This window comes from Phoenix dactylifera, unplaced genomic scaffold, assembly GCF_009389715.1.
Source record: "Phoenix dactylifera cultivar Barhee BC4 unplaced genomic scaffold, palm_55x_up_171113_PBpolish2nd_filt_p 000397F, whole genome shotgun sequence".
Lineage (NCBI taxonomy): Eukaryota > Viridiplantae > Streptophyta > Magnoliopsida > Arecales > Arecaceae > Phoenix > Phoenix dactylifera.
Genome location: NW_024067841.1, coordinates 420417 through 446855, shown reverse-complemented (window position 1 = coordinate 446855; position 26439 = coordinate 420417). Strand labels below are relative to the sequence as shown.

Below are 26439 nucleotides of genomic sequence, written 5' to 3'. Positions count from 1 at the left end.
TCTCCACCCCACCCCTTCCCTTGCCTTTGATCCCACCTCCCACCTATGGTAGCGTCCTCTCTTCAAACCCCCCCTATCCCGTTTCCTTTCCCCTTTTCCTAATCCCCCCGCCCATTGGCTCTTCACCGCTCGATTTTATTGTGGCTTCTTATTCCAAACCCTCTCTCGCTCGGAGAGTAACCATCCGAGCCACGTCTCTCTCTTTCCCCCCATCTTTCTCCTTGTGGAGGTTGCCATCCCTCCACCTAAGAAGCCACAAAAAGGTTATCCTACCCACAGTCCCACATTCATGCAAAACTAGCAAGCAAAGCTAGACTCGCAAAGATTCCTCTCATTCTCTTATAATTGTTATTAATAAACCCAGAGCTTAGCTCGGAGTGGCACTTCTTTCTTGTTGTGCTGACAAAAATGGGAGGTGGTGGGTCGGCGAGATTTGCGGTGGCGGTAGTCGGTCGAGTGGTGAACGACGTCGTGAGCTTCGTCGTGTTCACCGTTCTGGATTTGCTTGACGTAATGCTGTGTCTTGTTTATAAGCTGGTGGACTACGCCATGGAGGCCGAGTGGAAGCCCTGCTACTGCTGCTCCTCCCCCAAGGACATGATCGCCAGCAGCGGCCAGATTCTCGTGTCGGAGAAAGGCGGCTCGAAAGTAGTCCGCCTCTCCTCCACCAAGCTCCAGCTGGAGGACATCTCGGACACCTTGTACTCCCGGCCGTCCCTCGTCTCCGATGTCTCCCGGACGACAGTGCAAGAGCTCCGAAGGATTAAAATGGAGCGACGAGGCAACCGGCGTCCTGCGGCGGGCTTACGGAGCGCAGGCGGTGTTAGATCTGCATCGTCGAACACCACGACGTTCACCATCAACTCCACCATCATCCAGATGCTCCAGGGAAAGATCGGTGGCGACGCGTCGTGCCCCGTGCCACGGTGGTCCGACTGCGACTGCCCGACTTGCACCTCCTGGAGCTCCCCCTCCGGCTCCCGCGACTCCCTCCTCTTCGTCCACGCCGACGGCCCCAAAGGTAACTACTAGTAAACCATCCATCAGAATTATATTTCCTCGAGTTGGACATAATGCGGGATTCAGAAATGGAGTATTGTCATGCGTGTGGTGTGGATAGATGGAGGGGTGGCGGAGGAGGACGTGCTGTTCATACATGGATTCATATCGTCGTCGTCGTTCTGGACGGAGACGGTGTTCCCGAACTTCTCCGACGAGGCGAGGGCGCGGTACCGGCTGTTCGCGGTGGACCTGCTGGGGTTCGGGCGGAGCCCGAAGCCGGCTGACTCGCTGTACACGCTCAGAGAGCACGTCGAGATGATCGAGCGTTCGGTGCTGGAGCGCTACAAGGTCCGGTCCTTCCACATTGTCGCCCACTCCCTCGGCTCCATCCTCGCCCTCGCCCTCGCTGTCAAGTACCCCGGCGCAGTCAAATCCCTGACCCTCCTCGCCCCGGTATATATATTATAACGTCGAACACCATCCATTTCCGTCTGCTTCCTTCCCGTGCTTTAAGTTGTGATTTGGTTTGATTTCTAAAAGTTAAAAAAAGGCTTGTTTGGATGGCGCCAGCCTTATTTTCCGGTGCCCAAGGGGGAGAAAGGGACGCAGTTCGTGCTGCGGCGGGTGGCGCCGCGGCGGGTGTGGCCGGCGATAGCTTTCGGGGCGTCGGTGGCGTGCTGGTACGAGCACATCAGCCGGACGGTGTGCCTGGTGGTGTGCAAGAACCACCGGTTGTGGGAGCTCGCCTTCAAGTTCGTCACCCGCAACAGGTTGGCCCTCAGTAATACGACCGGTTTCTTTGTCTGTTTCCTCTCAGATACTTAGATATTGACCCAACCTGATCCTGAATTAATTCTCATCAATCCCCACCATCCGGTGACTGGTGACAATTAACACACTTCCAAGCCCATGTTCCCCCACGATGTTAGAATATCTAGTGGGTAAAGGAATAGTCATCCATCTTTCGTAGGCCAACAGTTCCAAGACTCTAATTCTTAATATTTTTCGAATTTATAAGGGGTGAGAATGGATGGGAATTTGGTAGGGTAAGGAGAAAATAGGTCATTGTTGGTGCAGCTAACCATAGATGATGTCAGATATGAGAGGCCATCATTTTTTTGAAGCCAGCTTCATTCTTACAAGTTATAACTTATTCATGGGAATAGTTTATTTTATACGGGATATATGCACTTTAAGCTGCAACCTGCAAGGAATTGAACTTGCTGAGCGTTGGTGGCTAACAGCTTGTCAAACAGTGCAAAAACTTGGGAGTCTGCCGTCTAATAACTCTCAAAGTACGCAGCCCCTTATACTGCCATCTTGACCTTAGTAATTAAATTTGCTCGATTTGGGGTGGTTCACCATCTCACCATACGGCCCATAATTCAAATGGGTAGTCCACCCATACCAACTCTCCATCCTTCCAATTCCTTCGCTTGCAACATGAAAGAAAATATAGGATATATAAGTAAATCCATCATATTCTATTGCAGAGGTCTTGAGTTCAAACTCCATCTCCACATCCTTTAACTCTATTGTTCAAAATTTTACATGTTGGGCTTATCCATTAAAAAAAAAGTCCGGCCCACGTGACAAGGAAAGTGTAAGAAAATATAAAATATATAAATAAATCTGCCTCATCCTATTAGCTTAAGCTTTCGGCACAAGTGGTGATTTCAACACAACTGGCATGGACAATAGACATAAATCATGATCAGAATTTCCTAGATACCGAGTTTCATGAGGTTTTGATACCTATTTATGTTTCGATTATGATTTGGCAACAGGATTAGGACCTTCTTGATGGATGGCTTCTTCTGCCACACCCATAATGCTGCATGGCACACTCTACATAACATTATTTGTGGAAGCGCTGGAAAGATTGATGGTTATCTTGATGCAGTCAGAGATCAGCTTAGCTGTGATGTAACAGTGATCCATGGGAGGGACGACGAGCTCCTTCCACTTAGTTGTAGTTATGATGTCCGGTGCAAGATTCCTCGAGCTCATGTTAAGGTTGTTGACAACAAGGACCACATCACCATTGTCGTTGGCCGGCAGAAGGCTTTTGCCCGAGAGCTTGAGGAGATATGGATGAACACAAGACGCTGAGAATGTATTCAAAGAGGGTCCAAAAAAATTGTGAAGAAAAAACTCATAAAGATGGAAAAGGTAAAAGTTTTTTTTTCTTTTTTCAAAAAAAAACACTCAAGAAATATCAAGCTGTCTAGTGAAAAGAAACAAACCTGAGGGAAATGTGATGGATGAGCAGGTTTATTCTGCCTTTAGCTTTTATTTTCTTTTCTTTTTCTTTTCAAAAGTTTTCAAATTTTAAATATATTTGGGTTACTATTGTGCTGGGTTGTGTATATTCTCAACCATTCCCTATTGTTCGAGCGTGCAAATATTTGATAAATGACTATATCATTCCAGAAAGTGATATGGAAATTACTAAATTTTATTGAGCCTTCTGTTCTTCTATCAGGGATTTGAGGATTGAAGTACGGTCAGGAGATCAGACTTTCTTTTTGCCTCTCTTTTTTTCGATACTATTTTTTGTTCTCTGACTCTTAATATCAGATACCTAGTTTTTGTAACAAGCTACAACAAATCCCAAAAGAGATTGTGCGTGAAAAGTTATAGATTATAAAACCACTTATTTTTCTTTTATTTTGCCAAGATGGATGTATATATTATAGATATGGATATAGCCAAAAATATCAAAAAATAACAAGTTTCGAAGTGTACCAGGTAGATCCCTCTTTCCTATCTACAAATGGTTCGTTTGGTTCGCGAAAAAAGAAAGAAAAAAGTATGATCAACAGAAAAATAATGAGATGACTCTTGTTTGGTTAAAATTTTCGAAAGAGAGAGACGGAAAAGTTATATTCCCATAGAAATATAATTCCCACGTTTCATAAGAAAGTCTTTCACATGAGAAACATGAAAAAGTTACTTTTCCATGATCCGGAAATCACTCTATTTTTATTTTTTTCCAAAAAAACATTTCAACATTGAAGAGATATTAAAGACTTAATTTTTATTAAGGGTATAATAGAAATTACACATAACTTTTCCAGGAAAGTGGATGGTCAACCAAACATAAGTACTATATATCACTTTCTCATGGCCAACCAAATATATCAAAAGTACTTTTCTAAGCATTTTTTTTTCAAAAATCTACAACCATATTCCTCAAAGAAAAAATATTTTTTGCAAACCAAATAAGCCTATAGTTGGCTCCATATAAAGCTATCCAATTCGCTGCCTCACTACCTCTCTATACATGAGCTTCACCGGCATGGCAATTCCACTGTCCCATAAACCATTTATTGAGCAAGGAACCTTTTATTCTGCGTGACAAGCTGTAAGTGCCACGTGCTTTGCACGTGAGTATGTGAAAGAGAGCATCATCAATTGAACCTTTTCTAGCAATCTTGTTTGATGCGGTGAAGTGGAAATATATATATATACATATTCTTATGGATTTCTTTGTTTATTGAAGTTATTAATTGCTTCTTTGGGTGTTGGAACTGAATCGCCAATCTGGATCCTCTGCGTGCATTAAATCCGCGTCACGTTGACGGGCTGTATCTCATGTCAGATATGATCGCAGCGGTGCTATTAATGTAAGAATGACAGGTCTTATGCGACCCCATAAAGCTCCGGTTGCCTATGAAAAACTCCCTCTAGTCCATGGCGATTCATTTCCCTGAGGGACCCAACTTCTCTATCCCTACCATGGTAAGTATATCTGGCTGAAGTGTGTTCTCTTTTTCTTTTTTTTACAATGATAAAAGGGAATGTATCAACCACCTAGTTTTATTTATAATGAATTGGTTTGTGTATATATAGGGTTATTATTTACGAGACCCCAGACATCGTCAGACTGATTAAATGTATTGTTTTCGATAGTACTATTGACCATGAATCATGCGTGCTCAATCTGAACTATGAAAATCACATCATTGTTGCATATATTTCATCAAAAAAACAAAAAAATGTTGCATTTGTAGAAGTGGAAGCATTTCTACATTTCATGGCAAAACTAGTCCCTTATATTACGCTTGATGTATTTTCTTGATATTGAAAAAATCGCCCCTGCAAATCTATTATCTGGATTCTAGGATCCTGCAAACAGTTTGATAGATACTTTATAGATTTAATCTTATCGGGCACTATATTGAGCAAGGAGGGTTATGTTTGTACTCCCTATCATTTATTTGCCGGAAGTTATCCATCCAGATTTAATTTCATCTCTGTTGGGCAAGTTTAAAACCCACCTTTCTATATCTTTTATGAGGATTCGTAAGGGCATTTGTTTAGTCCTACATCGGTTATTCGCTGGATAGATATTGTGTACTTATATAAAATGAAAAAACCTAAATAATATCTTCCGGTTAATCATTTTGGATAAGGTTCTAGGTTGTTACAAATAATATCAGAGCGGATCCGGCCCAAAACCTATGTGGACTAGGGAACGCTGCAGCACGGATCCATTGGGGCTGACCACGAGCCGATCGTGATTTTTGTGAATGGATTTGAACTCTTAGCCTGACGAGAATGTCAGGACTTGAACAGAAAGAATATGTGAGGATCCGTACGGACGTGTGTTTAGTCTCACATCGGTTATTTGCTGGGTAGACCTTGGATACTTATACATAATTAAGGAACCCAAATAATATCTTTCAGTTAGCAATTTTGGATGAGATTCTGGGTTGCTATACCTTTCCTCTAGATTACCAAGTTTAACACCCTTTCTAAAGTGTCCCCAGTGTTATTTCTTTGTAAGCTTTCATTCCGCCATGTGCCTGTCTCTTCCCGTCCACATGCCGGCTCGTGCACGTACAAATAGATCGAGTTTGCTTGGTTGCCCAGCAAACGCACATCCAACAACCCCTAACACATTAGAATACTTAAGAGGAACAGACATTAGAAAACTAGTGCCCAAAGTACATTAAACCGCTGACAAGTGCACCTATTCCGGTCCATGCGTAATGACTAATTAACTCCTTAATGTAATGCCTTGATGCAATTTGCCTGCGTCTTCCTCAAAATTCAAGTCAGCATTGTGAAACTCCATGCGATCGGTGGATGTGGTCTGAGATAAGCTTATTAAATTAAAGAAATCACAAAGTAAAATGTTGGTGAGCTGAATTTGGGCAGGTGCTAGAAATTGCACTGGTTTGCTTTTGAAGTCCAAACCATAGATCACCTTCCGAAAAAGAGTCATTGCTTGGATATCTAAGCTAGATTTGGTAGACTTCCGCATCAAACTAGGCCATAAGAAAATAGCATAAAATTATGTAAGCAGGGATGGTTCTGAAAGCAATATAGAGAGAATACTTCCACGAGCAAAGATGGAAGATCTGAATCGGTCTTTCTTGCACGGAAACTTCAGTATCCACCGATGACTTTCATTAATCTTGCTCCTTCGGTCCGTTCTCAGTACAACGGTGTCATGCAAAGCCTCCCTTTCATCGAACTCACCAGACCAAAACAGCAACAACTCTTCCAAGCAGTAATCTAAGGGATAATCATCAGTGAAGCAGCTTACTGTCTTTCAGTACGAGGATTTCGATTTGCCTTTCTAACTCTTCCCATTTCATGTGCAAAATTATCCAGGTCACTGGTTAAAAGTTCAAAAATACACTTGATGCAAAGTCAAATACAAATACCTACAATGTTCTAACATATCATTTTTTTTGTTCTCTCTATCCCATTAAATTATAGAATAAAATTTTATATTCTAAGAGTGCAGAAATTGAAAGGCGTAAAGAAAACTAATATTGTATGTGTATATGTATATAAATAAATTAGGTAATTAGTTGGGACCAGGTTGCATCGGTTCTGAAAATCTCAAACTCGGGTTTGATCTAAAATTTTAATGTGGACCCTTGCCCAACCTACTAATTGATGGGTTGAGGCCTTCTTCAGGTCAAGTATCGAGTTGTAGGCTCAGCAGTAACCCTAGTACTAATATATATACTCAATGGAGGATGTATGGAGACATCTTTTGATAAATTTTGTAAATAAAATAATATCATAAATTTAAAACAAGAGTATGTGTAACAACTTCCACTATTTCTTAATTTTCTTTTAACTTGCTCATATTGTACATGTTGACGGCTAGTCTATACTTATTTTATTTATTTATATATATATTACAGTTTATATCATATAAAAGTTGAAAGTCAATAGTCAATTTCATCTCGTACCATTTGTCGATTTTGAGCTCACTCCTTCAATGCAAGTACATTTAGTTGTTCGATCGAATGACAGTTTTTCTCACTTTATATGTTTATTGAAATGAAGAGAGATTTTAGATAAGTCTTATGCACTCCATAGAAGTCGATAGATATAGCCATGCATTTTTGGAGGTCCGAAACACTATCTCTACTGGAAGCCACAAATTATGCAGCAGAATTATATCAACCATATGACTATAGACAAAGTGTTGCATATCGAAATAGAAGTAAAAATATGTAATGGTAGTTATAAGCATACACAACTAATAAAACACCTCACGCAATTTTAAAAAATAGGCTGAATAGGACATAATGATTTGTCAATGGGAACAATTTGCAAGTATCTATAGGAGGTATTTTCACAAAAAATAATGCAGAAAAAATAAAAAAAACTCGACGATGATCTAAAGAGGGATATCACCAAACACTCTGAAGAGCCAATACAAGAATTCCAAGATTTCTATGCAAAGGCATCCAACGAGGAAAAACCACATGGAAGATCCGAGTAAAAATCCACTATAAAATCAGACTAATGGCTACATGTTTTCAAATCCCCTCTCAAGAATCATGAAAAACCACTTGCCTCTCTTGATTTGTCAGCCACACTCCCTGTCCTAGTATAAAACTCTGAAAATAAAAACATGATATTGGGCCATTTCACTTAAGTGGGAATCCCTCCTGGCTGAACCCATGAAACAACATAAATTAGCATAACAGATCTCCTCATATGCCTCGATCCCTGATGTTACTAGCCCAATAAAATGGGTATATACTTATCAAACAAGAGAAAAATTGCAATATTTTTTTTTTCATGAAGAGATGCATTGCATATAAAAAAAACTTTTGGGTACTATATTGAGAAAGTTGTTGTCAAACCCAGGACTATATCTATATCCTGGGAGCCCCCACTAATTGGCTTTCTCAAGATAAAATTCGACGACGGTGTTAGCGAGGTTGGAGGCAGCGGAGGTGCAGAATTTGTCATCAGAGATCAGAAGGCTCGGTTGGTGGTGGTCGGAGGGCGCCGGATCTTTGAGCAGATAGTGAACGGGGTGGAGGCCAGAGTGGCATGGGAAGGCATCTTCTACACAAGACGTGTGCTAGGGACGGATTACATTATCCTTGAGAGAGACTCGGTCATGGTAATCGACTGGATCTGGGCAATGACACTGGCGGGCTGCGATTGATTCATGACATCCGCCGATTTTTGGACGAGTGTTCCTCCCATCAGGCCACTCATGCCTATAGAGAGACTAACTTTGCGGCTGACTGGATGGCATCCTTAGCAGCTTAGCACTCCGGAGGTTTCACTTAGGACAATCTATCCTTGATTCAATCATCTTTATATTCTCTTATTCTTTTTAATCTTATGGGCTGTATCCACATCAGTTGTGTATGAGCCGCCGCTGTAAATTAGGGAGAGAGGACAGTTTTTGGGAAAAAAAAATCTATATGCTCTACGGAAGCTACAGACTTTCAGAGGTTAATTTGGGAAATTTCTTCGGTAGCTTCGCCAATTTTACGGATGTCAGCCCAAAATGGCGGCGCTCCATGTAGTCGGCACAACTTAACGACTTCATCTGTGCCAACTCGAGAATCATTTTGGGGAACAGCAGAGTAGTTAAACGCATTGGTTTACTTCAGTTTACGGCATAAGAAAGAGAGATGGTGCGGTAAGGACCGACAGCCGCCCCTCCCCAGTATTCTTTACGGCGGACTCACGGCAACCGGTTAGCGGAGAAGCTGGCAGCGGGGATCTGGAAGCGGCTTTTCCCGGCGCGAGGCGGCGGAGGGCGGCGACCGGCGTACGGCCTAGGGCTTCTGGTGGACATTAGTAGGGGGGGTCCCAAAGCCACCGCCATGGGCATGGAGTGCTGCCGCGGAGCCAACCCCTTCCGCCTCTGCTCTGGGCTCAAGGTCCTCGGCTACTTCATGATCCTCCTCGTCGCCTCCATCATCGCCGTCTCCTACTGCGCCGTCATCGTCATCGCCTGGGGCCCGCGCCTCTTCGTTGGCGGCCTCGTCTCCGTCCTCGCCCTCGCCATCGTCATCGTCTTCCATCTCCTGGTACTTGAAGTCACTCGCTCATCCTTCGCTTGTTGTATATGATCTGTTCTAATTATTTAATTACGGTGACGGGATCTAGCTTTGTCTGCTTTCCCCAACGTCACACTGCTGTCGAAGAAATTACTTTAGGTTGGAAATATCACTAATGAACAATTTTGAATGCTTTGGACTGGTGCACATGAACAATTTAACCTACGATTTTAGCTGATCATGATGACAAGTGTTAGCAAAATGAGTTTGGTAAAGTAAAATGTGTATGTCTTCTTCGACAGTATGGAATTTGATGTACATTGGACAGGGGATGTGCCATTGTTGGTGGGGTAGATTAGCGTGAAATCCCAAGATTGGTGGGATAAGTAATCTTATGTGTCGGTTACAGCTGGAGTTTTTGATTGATGAATTAAGGTGGACGGAGTAGAGAGTGCTGATATCTTTACTGAAAATTGATTATTAGGGATGTCAACAAGCTGTGCTAGCTTATTTTGTTGTTAGCCAAGCCTGGGCTTCAGCTTCGGGCTTGAGGGTTGAGCCAAACCTTGCATTAGGCTCGCATAGCAGTATGAGCCTGTTGTTGCATGCTTGAAACTTCAACTTTTGGACCTCGCCAAGTGTAGGAGATAGTCACTTGAACCCATGAGTATATGGTGAGGGAAGTTGCATTAAGGGAGGTTGTGCTAAAAGATTTTATGTTTCTTAACTAGAGTTCTTGGCTTCTTAAGCGCAATCTAGGTCTTTCTTGAATTTTAGGCTCCCTATCACACTATTGCCACTGAGCTGTGAGGAGAATTGTATGGTTTTATGTGAATTTTTCTAAAACGATCGCACCAATTAAATTAATGAGAAGTGGCATCATTCGATGCTCTTGTATAGTTTTGGCTCTTCAAGGCGATGCTAGATTGAGTGCTGCACAAAATTTAGCATGAAGAAGTTCATAAGTTTGTGACAATTGATACTAGAGGAGTGCGATGAGCAACCGCGGAGCCATGTTGACATCCAAAGTTTTTCCCTTTTTTTTTAATCATGCCACAAGTTGTCCTCAAGTTCATGGGGCAGGGATGGGTGTTGAAATAATGGGGTTAATGTTTATATATACATATTGCACACCAGAGCTTAAATCTTTGGCATAGAATTCACAATTCAAAATCATTGATGGGTTATTCAAATTAAAGATCTGCACTATTGATTTAATCTACACCACTAAAATTGCCTAGAGACCAAAAACATTGTAGTTTTTGATGGGCTCTTTCCTACGTATTAATTTGATGCAAAAACGGATGTTGCCAATTGCATTAATGTTCTATGTTTGGCATTTAAATTGAAAATGAACACTATTTATCATAATTTACAAAAGTTATAGTCATAACAAAATATTAGATTGTGCCCTTCGTTGCTAGAATTGGGATAGATGAGGGCGAGGGGAATATAATATTTTAGAAACCTTTTTGGTAAGGAAATGCTTAAAAACATGTGCAGGTTTGAGATTCCAAGATGATTCTGAAGAATGCATGTTACCCTATAGAAGATTCTGGCTACTAAAATTACACCATGATAGCTAACTATTTTTTCACCCATTTGATCAATAGATTAGAAACTGCCAAACATATGAATTTTGGGTTGGTAAACATTTTTACTGACGTAGGTCATGACCAATGGTATGGACTTTCAAACTATCATTCTAGCATGTTGCTTCTGTGCTGCTTGCATTTATTTCCCTTAGTCAACTAGGTTCCCTGTCCAAATGATGCCTTGTATAATATGTGTGGCGATAACTGTTGGGAAATCAATTGTTTGAAAATTAAGACATTGCCTTGAAGCAATGTTTCAAAATCACACATGGTGGTTGGGCTTGCTTACTCTTTCTCTTGCACTCATGCGTGCACACACAGAGCCAGAGAAGTTTGTTCATCTACCTTAGACATGACCTTTTGAAGCTTCTGTCTAAAGCCTAAATTCTTACCTCATGTAAACATCTGCTAAAGGAAATTCCCTTGTATCTAATCTTTATTCTTCAAATTACCTTGAATTTCAGAGTTAACAGGAAATTCTGCTGAGACTTATATTTACATTTGAGTATCTTAGATTCCCTTGTATCTTAACGATCCCTTTTTCCTACCTTTCTGCATCAGTAGATATTTTAAAAGAGCTTCCACATGTCCTTAAGCAAAACTTTTACCTGTTTCTTCTCAGAAGGTCATCATTGTCAGTTAATGACATATCGCCTTGTGAACTGGTTTTCTCAATCCAGTCAGTGTCTTGGCAAACCATGACAGACAACATTTCCATGGAGTTATAAATGTGTTCTTATCCTAATCCATTTCATATGTCTCTTCTAGATACCAGTACTTCCATATACATTTGACCATATACTTTTCTATCGGCACATTCCTTTACTACTTCCTGGATGATGAAACTTTACCTCAGGCATATGAGATACACCTTGTTGCACTGGGAGTTCATGATGTGAAATAACATGTGAGAAATAACACACGAGATGCTCCATGTTACATTAGGAGTTCATGATGGGAAATAACTAAAGAGGACCATCTCTGTATCCTTTGTAGTTTTTGAATTTTTTTGTGCTTTTGGACAGTGGTTACTTATCCTACAAATGACTCCTTTAGGTGTTTTGCTCAGACAATCTTGAATGTTCTTGCCTAAGTTAATTACTGGTAATGATCTCTAATCAAGTATGAAATTCTTGTTTTCTCTCTTGGCTTCAGGTCATCTTTTATCTATCTTCTATTTGCTGTTATTAGATAAACAATGGATATATTAAATTCAAGTATGTTTTTGAAATTCTTCAAGGATATCTTTCTTTTTTGTTATTTCAACGCTTCTGCATGGAATTTGTTTTGGCTTCAAGTCATCTTATATCCATCTTCTAGTTGCTGCTATTAAATAAACAATGACTATATTAAATTCAATTATGTTTTTGAAATTCTTCAAGGATATCTTTCTTTCTGCAGCTTGCTTTGTTAATATGGAGTTATTTTATGGTAGTTTTTGTTGACCCGGGTTCTGTTCCTCTAAATTGGAGACCAACACTTGAAGAAGAGAACTTAGAAATTGGAAGTTCCGTGACATTATCTGATTATGTTGCTCCTGAGACCAGGGCTTCTGCATGGCCCAGTTCAGAGGGGTTGGAAAGAAGACCAACTATAGGCTACTGCAGTCGCTGTCACAATAGCAAACCTCCACGTTGCCATCACTGTTCTGTTTGTAAGTCAAGACACTCTTGCTGACTGAGTTAGAAGCTTGCCAAATAGATCTATTTTTGTTGGCATAATTTCTTGGCCCAAACTTCTGCTCGAACATAAAAAAAGAGAGGTCCTTTTCCATGCTATGTAGGAGACTGCACTTATCAAAATTATCTTTTGTTTTACAATTCAAACTATCTTATTTATAGTATCACACATCGAGAATAACAATTGTGTTTGTGTATTTATGTATATCTATGTCTATCTACCTGTCAATCTATTTATGCGCATTCTTGAGCATGGTCTACATGCATGCACACATGCACCTGCATGCTTGTCTTATAGATTATTGCTTTTTGTCCAACTAGTTCATCTTAGTGGTTGCTCAAAAATGTCTGTGCCCATTCTTCGCTTGAGGGCCACGTAAATATCCTATCTGATATAATGCATATATTAATTTTAGGCCCATCTAATATGTAGTCGAACTTGGGCAGCATATTACCTATGTTACCTCCATAATGTTGATTTCAAGGTTACTCTATTAAAATATGTAAATGGAAGCCTTGTTAAACCATAAGTCCTGTACCGCCACCAAAAAAAAAAAAAAAAGCTGTTCGGCTGTGTAATCGGGAGAAACAGAGAAGTCTATCAGAAAAATAATGATCTGCTTTAAAATTTCAGATCTAGGCTTTTGGACTGCAGGCCTGGGCTTCTTGATAGTAACAAACTATTTTAAGGTAGAATATCTCTAAGGCTGTAGGAATGAAAATAGTTGATAGTAGGATAAGATTTAAAATAGGAGGTGGAAGTTTTTTCAAGTTGAGCAACCAACAAGAAGGACAAATGCTCTTTCTGCTGTCGTTCTTGAATTCCAGCTCTGATAAGATGAAGAAAGAAGAAAGAGACATAGCAAAATTGGTGGTGAGTCTAATGGGAGTGGGGTTTAGGATTGGAATGGAGGGTGAAGGAGGAGAACAAACAAGAAAGTAGGAAAAATTTGGAGGATTCTACTCTCAGTGGCAAAAAGAGGCAAGTAGAATGGAAGAAGAACAAAGAAATAAATGAAGGAAGAAGAAAAAAAGAAAGAAATGAAGGAAGAAGAGAGAAGGAGAAGTGGTTGGAGGGTGCGTAAAGCCAATTTTGCTAGTCACAAGATGGAAATGAGAATAAATAAAAAGAAGCGAGAAAAGGGTATGCTAGTCGCAAGATGAGGTTGGAGGGTGCGTAAAGCCAATAGAGAGAATATGGAGAATAGAAATTCTGGAAAGAAAGAAAAAAAGTAGTCATCTTTATGTTCTTTCTTTTTGTTTTTTTTGTTGGGGAAGGGGAGATGAGGTTGCTTCCTTTGTTCTCTCAAGAGATTTCTTACCAGTTACCAGATCAAAATGACAACCCGTGAATGAAGGTGCTAAAACTTTTGTCTTCTTACCCCCATAAGAAATGAGCTAAAATGAGATATTGTACTTCCCTTGTCACACATTAAGTCATTTGAAGAAATATAAGGTGAAAAGCAATGGTATATAAGATGTATTGTCCACTTGCTTTCAAAAGAAACTAAGAGAAATGGATCTTATGCCAACCACATGGAAGAGTCGCTTGTATGCATTGTTGTTAAAATCTTATGATTCACGAGCTGGATCTTACAATCCGAATCAAAATAGCCCGAAACGATCTGAATCCCATCCTCAGATTAGGATCAATTTAAGATCACAAGATTTAGATCCATATGATGGACTATACATTCCTTTTGATCACAGGATCCAATTGGATTATGTTATTTATATTATTAAATCATGTCTTGATCCATTTTCTACTACTTTGTTACCATATGACTCTTAAATTACTTATCACTAATAAAACTCAAATAGTAAAATTAACAAGTCGGTTATTGGAGTTCATAAAGTTATGAATAAGTTAACAACTTTTTATATTTTTACAGTCATATGTTAAAATATTATCCTTGTTTATTCTAAAGCATTCTACATTGAAGGATACTTAAATTGATAGATGGTATATAAACATACTGAATAACCAAACCGAACAGAACTTTTGTTTCATTGGAAACACTATGTATGAGCCTAAATTGGTGAAAACTAGACTAGTTGTATGTATGCATTTTTATTCACCATTCATGCACTTTGTAGTTGACCCATATTCCAATTTTCACAGTCCTTTTATGTTCAGGAATTTTTGAAAGAGATAAAAAGAATTATGGTCTATGATCCGATTCACAATCCAATATGATTTAGCTCCTTCTATGATTTACGACTTGATCCCGATCTTAACCACATTGTGTATTTTGTCTGTCCACTATTGGCCGTTTAGAAGTCTGTCATATCAGGGCATTGCTTGGATTAGATGCCAAGATGTTCTTTAACCGTACTTTGCAACCTTTCTCAAGAGAGGTCTTCTAATGGTTAATGGATTATGCTTTGCAAATTAAGAAAACATCAACGTTAATGTGTAAAGATGAAAAAGCTACAGTGCTGTGCTTCTATCTTAATGTTAAAAAATATGACATCTTGTAAATATCGCAGAAATTAATTTGATATTTGAGAGGGAAATGGAGACAATAGATCCCAGATATGTATGATAGTTAAAAATTCACAACAAATGTCAGAACATAAACATAGAATCATAGAAAACCCATGATTGATGCATGCCATGGAGAAGCCTATAGTTGTTAGATTTAAATGAGAAAAATCTTGACTCCTTAACATGGCGAGTTCCTTCTGTTTTTGTTTCTTTATCATCTCTTGGTAAGGATCTCTAGAATATCTGTTAAAATTGAAGGTTAAAGTGCTGCATGCTGATGCATGCCTGTGATAGTGCTTGGCTCACAAAAGCATGCTATAAAGCAAGTGAACAATTTCACTTGCACAGATGGACATGGGGGGATGCACATGTTTTGGGCCCTTTTTTTTGTTAGTGAACTATTCTGAACATGTTTTTAAGACTCTTAGGCAGTAATCTCGGAATAAACGAGTCAAAATATTCTTAACCCCCACTTGAATCCAGACTTAACTACATCACCCTGTAGTGTGAAATAATTTACTCCAAGCTAGAAGGAAAAAAGTAATGCTCTTTAGTTTATAAAATGCCATTTTATCTAATTGCCCCATGAAATAAAGTTGGTTGCTAAAAGGTGTTTGACAAAAATAGTTAAGAGTAGGCGGGTTAGACAGGCTTTATTCCATCTCAACCCAATTCTTTTTTTTTTTTTTTTTGATTAAAAGGGAGTGGGAACCCACCCAAATTTATTCAACTAATAAACCAAAAGAGTCTACAGTCTGATATCATGTGGAAGTCTGGAAATACATTGACAACTATTATAGGTTCTGTGGTTTGAAAGCAACCGGTCAATAAACAGATGAGTACGGTATTTCAGTATAGATGAAACTGGGTTGGATTTCTTTAGGAAGACAAGATGGTTCCTTTCTTTCCAAATTGCCCAGTAAATTGGAATTTTCAGGTGATCCCAAGCTTGTCTAATTAGCTATTGAGTATTCCTTTGAAACCAAGTTGACCACAGAGCGGGCATATTAGATGGGGAACCATTGATGTTCAGTGCTTGTAAAACCTGGTCCCATATTCTCCTCATAGCACTGTGTCTAAGAAACAGGTGATGGTAAATTCCTTATGGGTACTGCAGAAGGGGCAATTGGCATCCACTGTCGTTTCCATTTTGATGAGAGTGTCTTAACCCAGTTCTGTTCCGAACCAGACTCAGCTTTAGGTGTTACTTGTTCCAAAAAAAAAAGGACCCCAATCAAAAATTAAGACGTGTCCATGTTGGTTGCTATGCACTGTGTTATCTAAGGTGATATGGCACAATATTACGCCCTAATATTGTGTAGCATATTAGAATATGCAACAATCATTGCTAAAACACATAATGTTATGAAAAACAGAGAAATCATTCTTAGAAATTAATTTATTATATCATGAAATACTGAGATATCACGATACAACACTACTGATATACACCTGATTTAGAATGAAGTAAAACAATTCTATTTAAATTAGCATTGGATATTATCAAAAGAGAACCTGGAAACAATCACATCATACTATTTAATACAAATCTTTGTATTCCTTCATTCTGTATTAGACTATTAGTGCTGTATGAACATAAAAAATTATGTTATGTTAACGTGTCTCCCCTCAATTTAGTATTATAAAATTCTGTATCAAATAACTCCACCTTCGTAATTTTTGTTGGAATTAGAGAGAGAGAAAAAAAAGAGGTTTTAGATTACTTTTGGCTTGGTGCGAGTTCTTACTTGTCCTTGCTGAGCATATCAAACTGGCATGGCTTGGTGCGGGCTGTTATGGGCAGAATGAAACTGGCTATTAAAATGGCTGGGCAACCTCCAGTGTCGTGTATCAGCCAACCCCTGGCATGCATGTGCTGCATGGAATAAGTTGGCCCAGTCTGTCATAACAAATTATGAAGCTAATAGTACAATAATTTATTCTTTGGAAGGTGTAGATTTGCCTTCAACATTGTGTTTTTTGGCTATGTAATCTATTACAGTATTAAGTTGGTACCTATTGTTCAATGGCTTAGGTGTAAGCTACTCTAGTTTTTGGTTCAAATTTCATCTGATATGCTTGACTTTTGTAGGTCAAAGATGCGTCCTGAAGATGGATCATCATTGTGTATGGGTTGTCAACTGTGTTGGAGCACGCAACTATAAATGTTTTCTTCTTTTTCTGGTATGCTCAGAATTCTTTGATGTGAAATGCCTATCAATTTAATTTGTTCGTAAGACTCTGGTTGAGAAGTTGTAGTTGAGATATGGAGCTTGCATCTTTTGATTGCCTAAACCAATACTGTTTCTATTATCCGTGTCCATGTGTCAGGAGTTTTGTAGGTTCAAGTGTCGGGCACTTGAAGATACCTGGACACTTTGGCACCCTTGGCCAACTGTCTGCGTAAGTAGGTGGTATCTTTTGTTTAATAAACCAATCCAAATTTTGCTGAATATGAATAGAGATTTTTCACTAAAAAAGCTGTCAGCTTGGAACAGCTGACCAGAACAACCAAGGTACAAGATTGTTCTTGAAAGAATGTTGCACATGTACAAAATTGGATGAAATAAGTGAGAGTTTAGCATAGGTAGATTAATATTTACTACTGCAATCTTATTTTGAGCCTACAAAACATTTTTACATACAAAACATTTTTACATGTTTCTCCATCCGCTGTTTCAGTCTATTGGTATCTATTTTTCAGTATATTTTCTCCTAAATCTTCTGTTACATCTGTCACTGACAGGTATTGTATACACTTGTTTCCTGTATGTTTTTTACCATTCTTGTCATAGATATATCATTATCAAGTGCCAATGTTATGTTATTGCATGTTTCTGTTGAAAATACATGTTTTGAAATGAAGGACAGCAAATAACTCATTTTCTTTTGCCACAACTACATTATGGAAACTCAGGACTATGTCATCCCAAGAGGGCATTATTGCTTCCTGAAATTTCTGAATAGCACACAGCAATTTTCATTTTCATTCTTGTAGGTTGCCCCTGCTTCTGGGGCTCCATAGAAGGTGGCAGACTTCACCAAGAAGGTTCATGATTATTAGTGCTTTTTCTATTATCTAGTCAGCATATGAACTGTTATTGGTTTGAGGATACTAGAGAATTCAGATATATAAAGTTGTGTATTGGATGTCTTACCTGCATCCTTACTATGTATAGCTACTGGAGATGAGCGCGATGATAAACTGTAAATTGTGTATATAGATCTATTGCTCCTCGTTTCTTAAGGGATTACTGCATTTAAAACTGGCTTCTTTTGTTTCTTAAGGGATTAAGGAACTAACAAAAGTTGGAATTAGTTGAGACGAGCCAGACGGATGAAATGTGCTTATCGGACATTTTTTGGATTTCCTTCTCTCAATAAAGGATAAAACAAATGAATGCAAGCTTCTGTTAACTTTTTCATTTTAGACAAGTATTTTATGTCCGAAATTTACAACCAGAAGGACATTTATTAACAATCCTCGTCATGGGTGTGGAAAAAAATAGTTACATCATGCTAGCTGGTGCTAACCATCAAAAAGGCAAAGCTCGAGGTGCTAGCTATTAAGCAAGCCATGCTAGATCATCGTATTGTGAACTTCAGTAAGGGTATCTTTATTTGCTACTTTTCTCGTGATGCCATAATTCACTTCAGCCAGCATGCCAAGAAGATTGTAAAAGACTGAACCAAAGCTAAGCATTATAAGTCTCTAACTATACTGTTACTAATTAGATAGTCTGTTGCTATGGAAATGGTTTCAATGCTTTCTTTGTTTTTCGATATTGCATTAGGTCTAACAGTTTAACTACTTTTTTATTTTTGTTGCTTAGCTCTATACTTTCCTCGAGACGGTTTTAGATGCTGTTGCATTACTTCCACGTTTTGTCAAGTTCTTTGGTGATGCAAGGAATCATAATAGCTCCCCTGGCAAGCTTGCTCTTACATTTCTTGCTTTTGGTAAGCTTTTGTCACAAACATTTATCACTATATCTATAATAATTCTGCAGTGAGGCAGTTCTGACAGGTTGTTCTTTGATGCAGTTCTGAATCTAGCTTTTGCACTGAGCCTTCTCTGTTTTGTGGTCATGCACACATCTCTTGTTTTGAGCAATACCACGACAATAGAGGTAATATAGAACAATTTTAAATTACATATATATTTTTTTCTATTTGTCATATCATATTTTTATGTTCGTTATACAACATAAGGCTATAGTGTGTACCAGGTTCGTAGTATTCTTGTTGTTCTCCTGAAAAAAAAAATTCATATGTTTATATACTTACATATAACCATTGTATAAGGGTCAATTTGCCTGTATGATTGTGCTACCCATATTAGGTTCACGAGAAGAAGAAAGGAGCTGTATGGAAATATGACTTAGGAAAGAGGAGAAATTTCGAACAGGTGATACCATTTGTCTAGGACGTTTATTATTTCCAGAAATTCTGTTTGCTTCTTATTTTCCCTTCTGATATTATTATGTTATTATAGGTTTTTGGCACTAAAAAATTGCTCTGGTTTCTGCCATTGTACTCACAAGAGGATTTAGAAAAGATGCCTGCACTTCAAGGCCTAGATTTCCCAACCCGTCCAGATGTTGAAACGTAAAGAATGGTAGATCTAACATTGCTTCCGTGCCTGAACTGGTCATTAACGAGCTATTCATTGTGTGGCTAATTAGTTTATGTATAGTTTTCATCTCGTGTATTAATTTTCTCAATTTTGTTTTGATAAGATCATCTGTTCGGATGACTGGGAAATTGTAAATGTTGGTTCTCCTGTGAGTCTTCTGCGTGCTAAGAAAACAATATGCAGTAACAAGTGAAAGAACGATTAACCTCGTCTATTTTCACAAAGAAATTCATTCTAGGATTTCTTTATCATCTTGGACTGAGGTTGTCATTTATCTATCTTAAGTTGCTCATAAATAAAAGAAGTGTTCAGCTCCTATCAAAAAAAAAAAATGTCGAAAAGACTTGTTTGATTTTGTAAACTGTGAAATCCTTGATTGCTTAACTGTTGCAGACTTGTTTCAAAAAAGACAAGAATTGGCTTCTGTGGTCGTCAGATTATTAGTGATTGGTTGGAAGGTAACTCGCTGCTTTCTTGGATTCTATTGCTCCATGAGATTCTACATTATGCATGAAGTTAAAAAGAATAAGTGCTATTTGTCCCCCACAAGGTCCATGGAACGGCTGCAAAGCGAGGTTCTTTACGGAACTGCCAGGGGCAAAGTTCGCATCTTGACCCTCAACTGACACCTGAATCCCATGCACTAATGTGCCAAAAACCTGGTTTACCTTCCTCAATTTGGGTTTGTGATTCTGAACTATATTGCTGGGGTTAGATAGTTGTCATAAAAAAAAAAAAAATTGCATGCATTTGTTGAAATATATCTTTTTTAGGAAATTGTTTAAGATTTGTTTAGTTGGAGTTGTATATTATGTTATAAATTTGGACTTTGCAAGTTAAAAAAGGAGAGTTTTCCTCTTTCTTGTAGAAGTTGAGCATGGTTTAAATCTCTGAGGGGAAAAGAAGATCTAACTTGGGCCATTATAGAAATTAAAAAGTTAGCAAAATTAGCTGCTTTTATACAGTGTTAGCATTAGAATTAGAATGCATGCCTCGTGGAAATCATTACATAATCCGGTCATGATATAATAAGTAAACCATCAAATTACCAGATCAAATGCTTTAAATATACCCATGGTGATGAAACAAAATCCTATGATAAAGAGATTAGGATAAACCGTCGGCAAGCTTAATAATGCGCATTGGACAAAAGAACAAGCTATTGCTCATAGCGAGACGCGCATGACCTCCGTATTCAGCTTTAGAGAGTAGCCCCACTCTTGCAGTCTGCTACTGGGAAGCGCAGGACTGCAGTCTCCCGTGTCTCTTCTTCAGACAATTTAGTTGTCCTTGGGTTCGCATCCATGTCCTTTACACTGAATAAGGGAGTCGATGGAAGCAGAGGCACGAGAAGGCAGGAGAAAGTTGCAATCCATGCTCTCTGGTTTGAGATCTTTAGTTGGTTTCCATTTGGTCTTCCAATATTTGATTCCTCTTTCTTGACCTCTAACCTTCCATTGTTTAAATATGTGCAATGAAAATGAGATAAATTGATGTTTGTGTCTGCACATATATGGAACCAATCATCTGAAAACAAGCTGGAACATAGAAGGATGACTTGATTACAAAACAGTAACTCGCCCACTTTTAGGGAAGTTGCAGGAGCTCTCTAACAATTAATGATCATGGTGGGAAGAATATTAACAGTTGTGAGAGTTCAATATATTATAAGCTCACTAATTATATCTACAACGAATAATTCATTATTACGGAATTTGATGAGTTAATGGATATGATCCCATTTAGATGTGTACAGAAAATGTGAATGCGTGAGTCGATGATATTACAAACATAGATCCACTTCTCAAGTTGCATCACAAAATGGTTCAGATGCTGCTGCTCCTTTTATAACCTAATATCTTTACCGAACAAAAGAGAGGAAAGAAAATCAAAGGTTGAGTTTTGGATGATGTAAATCTGAAAATTTTGAACTTGGGTAATCTTAAAATGGATGGGTCTCTCCCTTTTTCTTTGAGATAAGAGAGATCTAACATGAATCTGATACCAGCCCTCTTTTTCTAGTGGCAGAACGATCATAAATGTTCGGATTCTTTTTTTTTTCTAAATTGAAGTCTTTTATCTTCCAATTAATGACTAATATCATGAATATTTTTATTTTATTTTAAATGCAAGAGTGAAGATTGGTTGCCATGAACTCTAGCTCCAAGTCCTATATCTCATCTCCAAATAAATGCAGCCTTGTGTTCTCCCTCCAGTAACCAAGATTCTCTGTTCAAAGTTTTTGGGCTACTGCTCGACCCTACATATGACTCCATTTTTTTTTTTTTTTTGTGATACAATAGCGTTTTACACTAAATGTACATGCATGCAGCCAACAAAATCAGAAAAGAGAAATGACGAAGAAAGAAAGGAACAAACGCTTGATTCTCCCAAAGAAACCCCCCAGAATGATAAGCTACAAAGAAGGCGGCCCAGTCAACAATACTGTTCACCTCCCGATAGACGTGGGTGGCCCGGAAGGAGTCACACCCTTTCGATAGCCTGTATATGTCGCGGAGCAGCGACTGCCCGCTAACATTGCTGTGCCGGCTTTGAATCCACTTGATCACCGTAGCTGAGTCTCCTTCTAGATGAATACAGTCCACACCCAGAACAAGCCTCGCATAAATGATTCCCCTTCATGCAACTCTCAGTTTTGCTTTAATGACAGTAATGTCGAAGATACGTCGGCCCCCTACCACCAGAAGTCTAGCATCGTGGTCTTTAATAATAAAGCCTACTCCCCTGCTATCGCCCCCCTCAGAAGCACTAACGTCAAAATTTATCTTAAGAAAACTAAGAGGTGGGGGCTCCTAGGAGACGAAGGCAATCCTGATCGCTGCATAAGTTGAGTGAGAATCCTAATGTTCCTAACCGTCCCAAGAGAAGCCACTATAGCGATACTGATGATACTCTGTCCACTACTATCCTTGGGTGCACCCTTCTATCCTCGAAGATTTGGATGTTCTTATCTAACCATATGTGATAGGTCAGGTAAGCACATCTGATCCTCCGCTCCATAGTGTCGGGCCTCCGTGAGGATTCCTTCAAAAAGTCGAAAAAAAATGTTCAGTCAATGACATACCCTGCCATGTATAGGAAGAGGCCATAGTGCACCTCTAGATCTGAGCCGCCCACGGGCATCCTAAGAAAACATGACCGATAGACTCCTCCACATCAGAGTATACCTTGCAAACTGAAGAGACCCTTACTCTCTTCTAGCCAGCATGCTCCTGATTGGCAGACACCTCCATGTCACCTTCCAAATAAACAGGGCGACATGGGAATAGATGCATGCGCATCCTCTAGATCTAACCCCATCAATCCATCGGGTCAAAACCCCTCAAACCCGGCCATGTAAGCCTCAGGCGTACTCCATTTTTCTACTTGGACTTCCCATCTTAGCTCTCCGCATGCCACCTTTGGCCTCTTCCTGGGAATCCTCCGCCAAAAAAGCGCCCCTTAATTACGAGCATCACAGCCACCTGCACTCCTGAAGTCCTGACCTCTTATATCTGAGATTTAGTCAGAAACCTTGCACCACATTATCCCAACCGACGGGTCTAACATGCCAAGTCCTTCCATGGCACTAAAAACAGTTGCCAAAGTATCTCTTCGTAGCTAATTAAAGACATCATTTGAAGAAACGAACAAACAAACAGTCAGCCTATTTGTTCTCGAATCCTTACCTCCTAATGTCATTGGACCGACAAGTCTTTTTTTTTAATTTCCCACCTTTCTTGATGGAGAGACAAATCTCCAAGCCACGACCCATACGGCTGAAACATCTAAACATCTCGCTAATAAATTAGCTTCTTTTTTGTTTGAATGTTGAAGCGTAGAAATAAAGCAGTAGCTAACGTGATCTCCTGCGTTAGCATGTCATTCTGTATACTACGTACGTCATTCTAGCTACGATAATAGATTTAGTCTTCGGTCATTAGGTAATCAAGTGAACCTTCGGGTGCAGGCTCCTGCTCAACCTCACCTCTGCCGTCTTCATAGACCATGTATAGATGAGAAACTAGGGAACCTCACATTAGATAAAAAAAATATAAGAATCTCCTCCATCTCCATGGAGGAAAGGAGATGGAGCAGGAGAAAACCCCCACCCCCGGGGGGGAAGATGTCGGCGTTGTCTCGTACGTGTCTCCTCGTCATCAGCACCCTCGGAGGCGCGCTGCTGGCGCGGTGGGCTCTCGTGTATCACCCCAACAACGAGCAGCTGTGGATGGTCCCGGCGGGCCTCCTTTTGTGCAGCACCCCCGTCGTGGTGTGGTTCGCCGACTTCGCTGCGACGGTCTGAGCTGATACGCTTCTTACGCTCGGGAAGAAGAGTGTGATCGGAGGCCTTGTCGAAGATTGCATGAGTGGTAATTTAGCTAATGGAAAATTAGCTTATGATGTCTATTCTCGCATTGTTTGATGATTATTGATAATATAATCAAAGAATTACTGGTTGAGGAATCACTTAGCATCGCGCTTACACAAATTTCAAATAATTTCTTATGCTATGGAGCTTAATTTTCAGAGCCAGTTTGTTTGATAGCATGGAATGATGAAGTAAATTGTCCGACGATTAGGTTTCTTTCCTTTAGGATGCATGGATCAAGCGACGAAAGTGATAATTTGATATTAGTAATATGGTTATTTTTTTTCCCCCTTTTTTTATGAGAAAAGGAGAAAGAAAGCTCCGCCAACTGGGTTAAGAAAAAAAGAAAGGTTGCAGAGATCGGGAAGGTTACAAGGATCAAATCGTATATGGTAATATATAGTCAGCATAGAGCTGAGTTCTGGCAGGCGTAGTGACAGAGATCAAATATGTTCACTTCCACCCTTTGAAAGATGATTTAAGAAATTTTTTAAGATACCCATAAACTTAGAAGACAAATATGTAAAATAATAAATTATTTGATTTACTGTATTCCAATAGAGTGATATCATTACAAGCATGCAATTAAGTTTGACAATAAAATGGATAGATAACTTTAGGAAGCAATTTGGTATTGTAAAATACGATATTCTTGGTGTGCTATATAGCCTACAATTTGATGGGGGTGGGGGTGAATAAAGATGGAGATTTTGCACCATGGTGACAACTTGTTCAAAGCTCGGATACTAGGAAGCCTTGAAATTCATAAACCTATTAAATTTCGATGAGTGTTCCTTTTATTCTTTGCTGTCTCTTGCTTTTTTTTGACTTAGGAACCCTAGTTTTTTTTTTTTTTGGGTACAACGGCAGCTCACACCTTGTGATTTTTTTTTTTTTTAGAAACCCTAGTCTTTCAACAGCATATTTATGCTCTTGCATCAATAGTATCATGGTTTTCGAAAATGAGCTCAATATTAGGTAATCAATTGTTGTGGTCAACTTGGAAGGCCTCAACCAAATATAACACCACCGGCCTAGAAAAATGACCTGCCCCAGTCTAACCCCAGATTAAATGAAATATGAGGTTATGCAAGTCGCTCACCTTCCCCTTTGGAAAATAAATAAAAAAGATAAAAAAAACAAAACAAAACAAAACAAAAACAAGAAGGAAAGAAAAAAGGTAGGTTGCGACTTGTGAGTCCCGGAATAGGAGTGGTTATCCCATAATCCTACCAAACAACTTTACTTTTTGATAGGATAAGATTAGCCTCATTAATGCCATTTATTCCTTCATTTATCTTGGCTTAAATTTACTACTAGGAGACGTAAAAAATTTTAACCCAACAATAGGTAAGGGAGATCCTTGAGCCCTTTTTGTTTTTTCCTTCTCTCTCTCTTATTTTTCGTTCTCGCTTTTCACCTTTTCAGTTATCACTACCAATTTCCGACCAAACTATACTTCATTCTCGTTTCATGAATAAAAATACCCCACACCCAACCCCGGCTTGAAGAGCTACTTACTTCAGAAAAACTATCAGCTTTCTATCCCGCAGCCAGCCGGGACATGAAGAGCCACCTAGTTTACACTACCAGAAAACACGCATATAGTGACGGAAATTTCCGTCACTATACCATGTTTCCGGTCACTAATACGGAATTTGTGACCGAAGCTCCCGTCACGGAATTGGTTACAAAAACACGCGTCACTAAATTCTCAGTGACGGCGACGATTTCCGTCACTAAACTCCGTGACAGAATCACCGTCACTAAACCATTACAAATTCAAAAATTAAATATTTAAGAAATTATGTATTTCCTGTCACTAACCAGTCATTAAGTTAGTGACGAAGGTAACTTGGTCACTGATTTTGTCACAGAATTCGATCACAAATTTGGTCACTGATCTATCACAACCTTCAGTGACAAATTTAGTCGTCACATACATGGTCACAAATTTTGTCACTAAATTTGTTATTAATTCCGTCACTAATCTAGTGACAAGGTTACCGTCGCTAATTTGTTACAACTCACTGAGCAGAATCAATTTTTAGTAACCAAAATTCTGTCACTAAATTTATGGCTGCTCGTCACAATACTTGGTAAACAATTCAGTAACCAAATTTAGTCACTGATCACATTCCAATAACCTGGTACATTTGGTACATTGATTGGCTCATAATAATAATAATATCATTAATAGCAAAGGCATTCAACATTACGCAAAAGTTTTTTAACATGTCATTCAAAATAGGCATCAACATGTCTCAAATCCATCAAAATCAAAGTACAAAAAGTATGTTATAACAGAGATTTCATTCCTCCTAGAAATGCAAAGACCTATCATCAAGGCAAAAGCAATTATAATGAAGCATGATCAGCAGA

At 39.1% G+C, this 26439-nt stretch overlaps 2 protein-coding genes across 3 annotated transcripts; both read left to right on the top strand.

The window, feature by feature from the left end:
* On the top strand, positions 1 to 3383 carry LOC120105921 (probable lysophospholipase BODYGUARD 3). Its single transcript, XM_039118708.1, has 4 exons — positions 1 to 1021; positions 1121 to 1455; positions 1573 to 1772; positions 2790 to 3383. The coding sequence occupies exons 1-4, from the start codon at positions 409 to 411 to the stop codon at positions 3112 to 3114; spliced, it is 1473 nt and encodes a 490-aa protein (XP_038974636.1). The 5' UTR covers positions 1 to 408; the 3' UTR covers positions 3115 to 3383.
* A 5496-nt stretch (positions 3384 to 8879) lies between these two features.
* LOC103699582 (probable protein S-acyltransferase 12) lies at positions 8880 to 20017 on the top strand. Of its 2 annotated transcripts, XM_008781602.4 has the most exons (8): positions 8880 to 9317; positions 12284 to 12536; positions 17142 to 17233; positions 17381 to 17452; positions 18883 to 19009; positions 19094 to 19179; positions 19392 to 19457; positions 19545 to 20017. In XM_008781602.4, exons 1-8 carry the CDS (start codon positions 9111 to 9113, stop codon positions 19659 to 19661), a joined length of 1020 nt encoding a protein of 339 aa, XP_008779824.2. In that variant the 5' UTR covers positions 8880 to 9110; the 3' UTR covers positions 19662 to 20017. The 2 variants fall into 2 exon arrangements, with proteins under 2 accessions (XP_008779824.2, XP_008779828.2); XM_008781606.4 differs by lacking the exon at positions 17381 to 17452 and having other exon boundaries at positions 8883 to 9317.
* The last annotated feature ends 6422 nt before the right edge of the window (positions 20018 to 26439 follow it).

Bases quoted from the DNA above. Each gene is read 5' to 3' on its own strand.
- LOC103699582 (XM_008781602.4), top strand. From the start codon at position 9,111: ATGGGCATGGAGTGCTGCCGCGGAGCCAACCCCTTCCGCCTCTGCTCT. The intron at 17,453-18,882 runs GTAAGTAGGTGG...TTTGTTGCTTAG, and splicing joins ACCCTTGGCCAACTGTCTGC to CTCTATACTTTCCTCGAGAC. The intron at 19,010-19,093 runs GTAAGCTTTTGT...TCTTTGATGCAG, and splicing joins TCTTACATTTCTTGCTTTTG to TTCTGAATCTAGCTTTTGCA.
- LOC120105921 (XM_039118708.1), top strand. From the start codon at position 409: ATGGGAGGTGGTGGGTCGGCGAGATTTGCGGTGGCGGTAGTCGGTCGA. The intron at 1,456-1,572 runs GTATATATATTA...GGATGGCGCCAG, and splicing joins CCCTGACCCTCCTCGCCCCG to CCTTATTTTCCGGTGCCCAA. The intron at 1,773-2,789 runs GTTGGCCCTCAG...ATTTGGCAACAG, and splicing joins AAGTTCGTCACCCGCAACAG to GATTAGGACCTTCTTGATGG.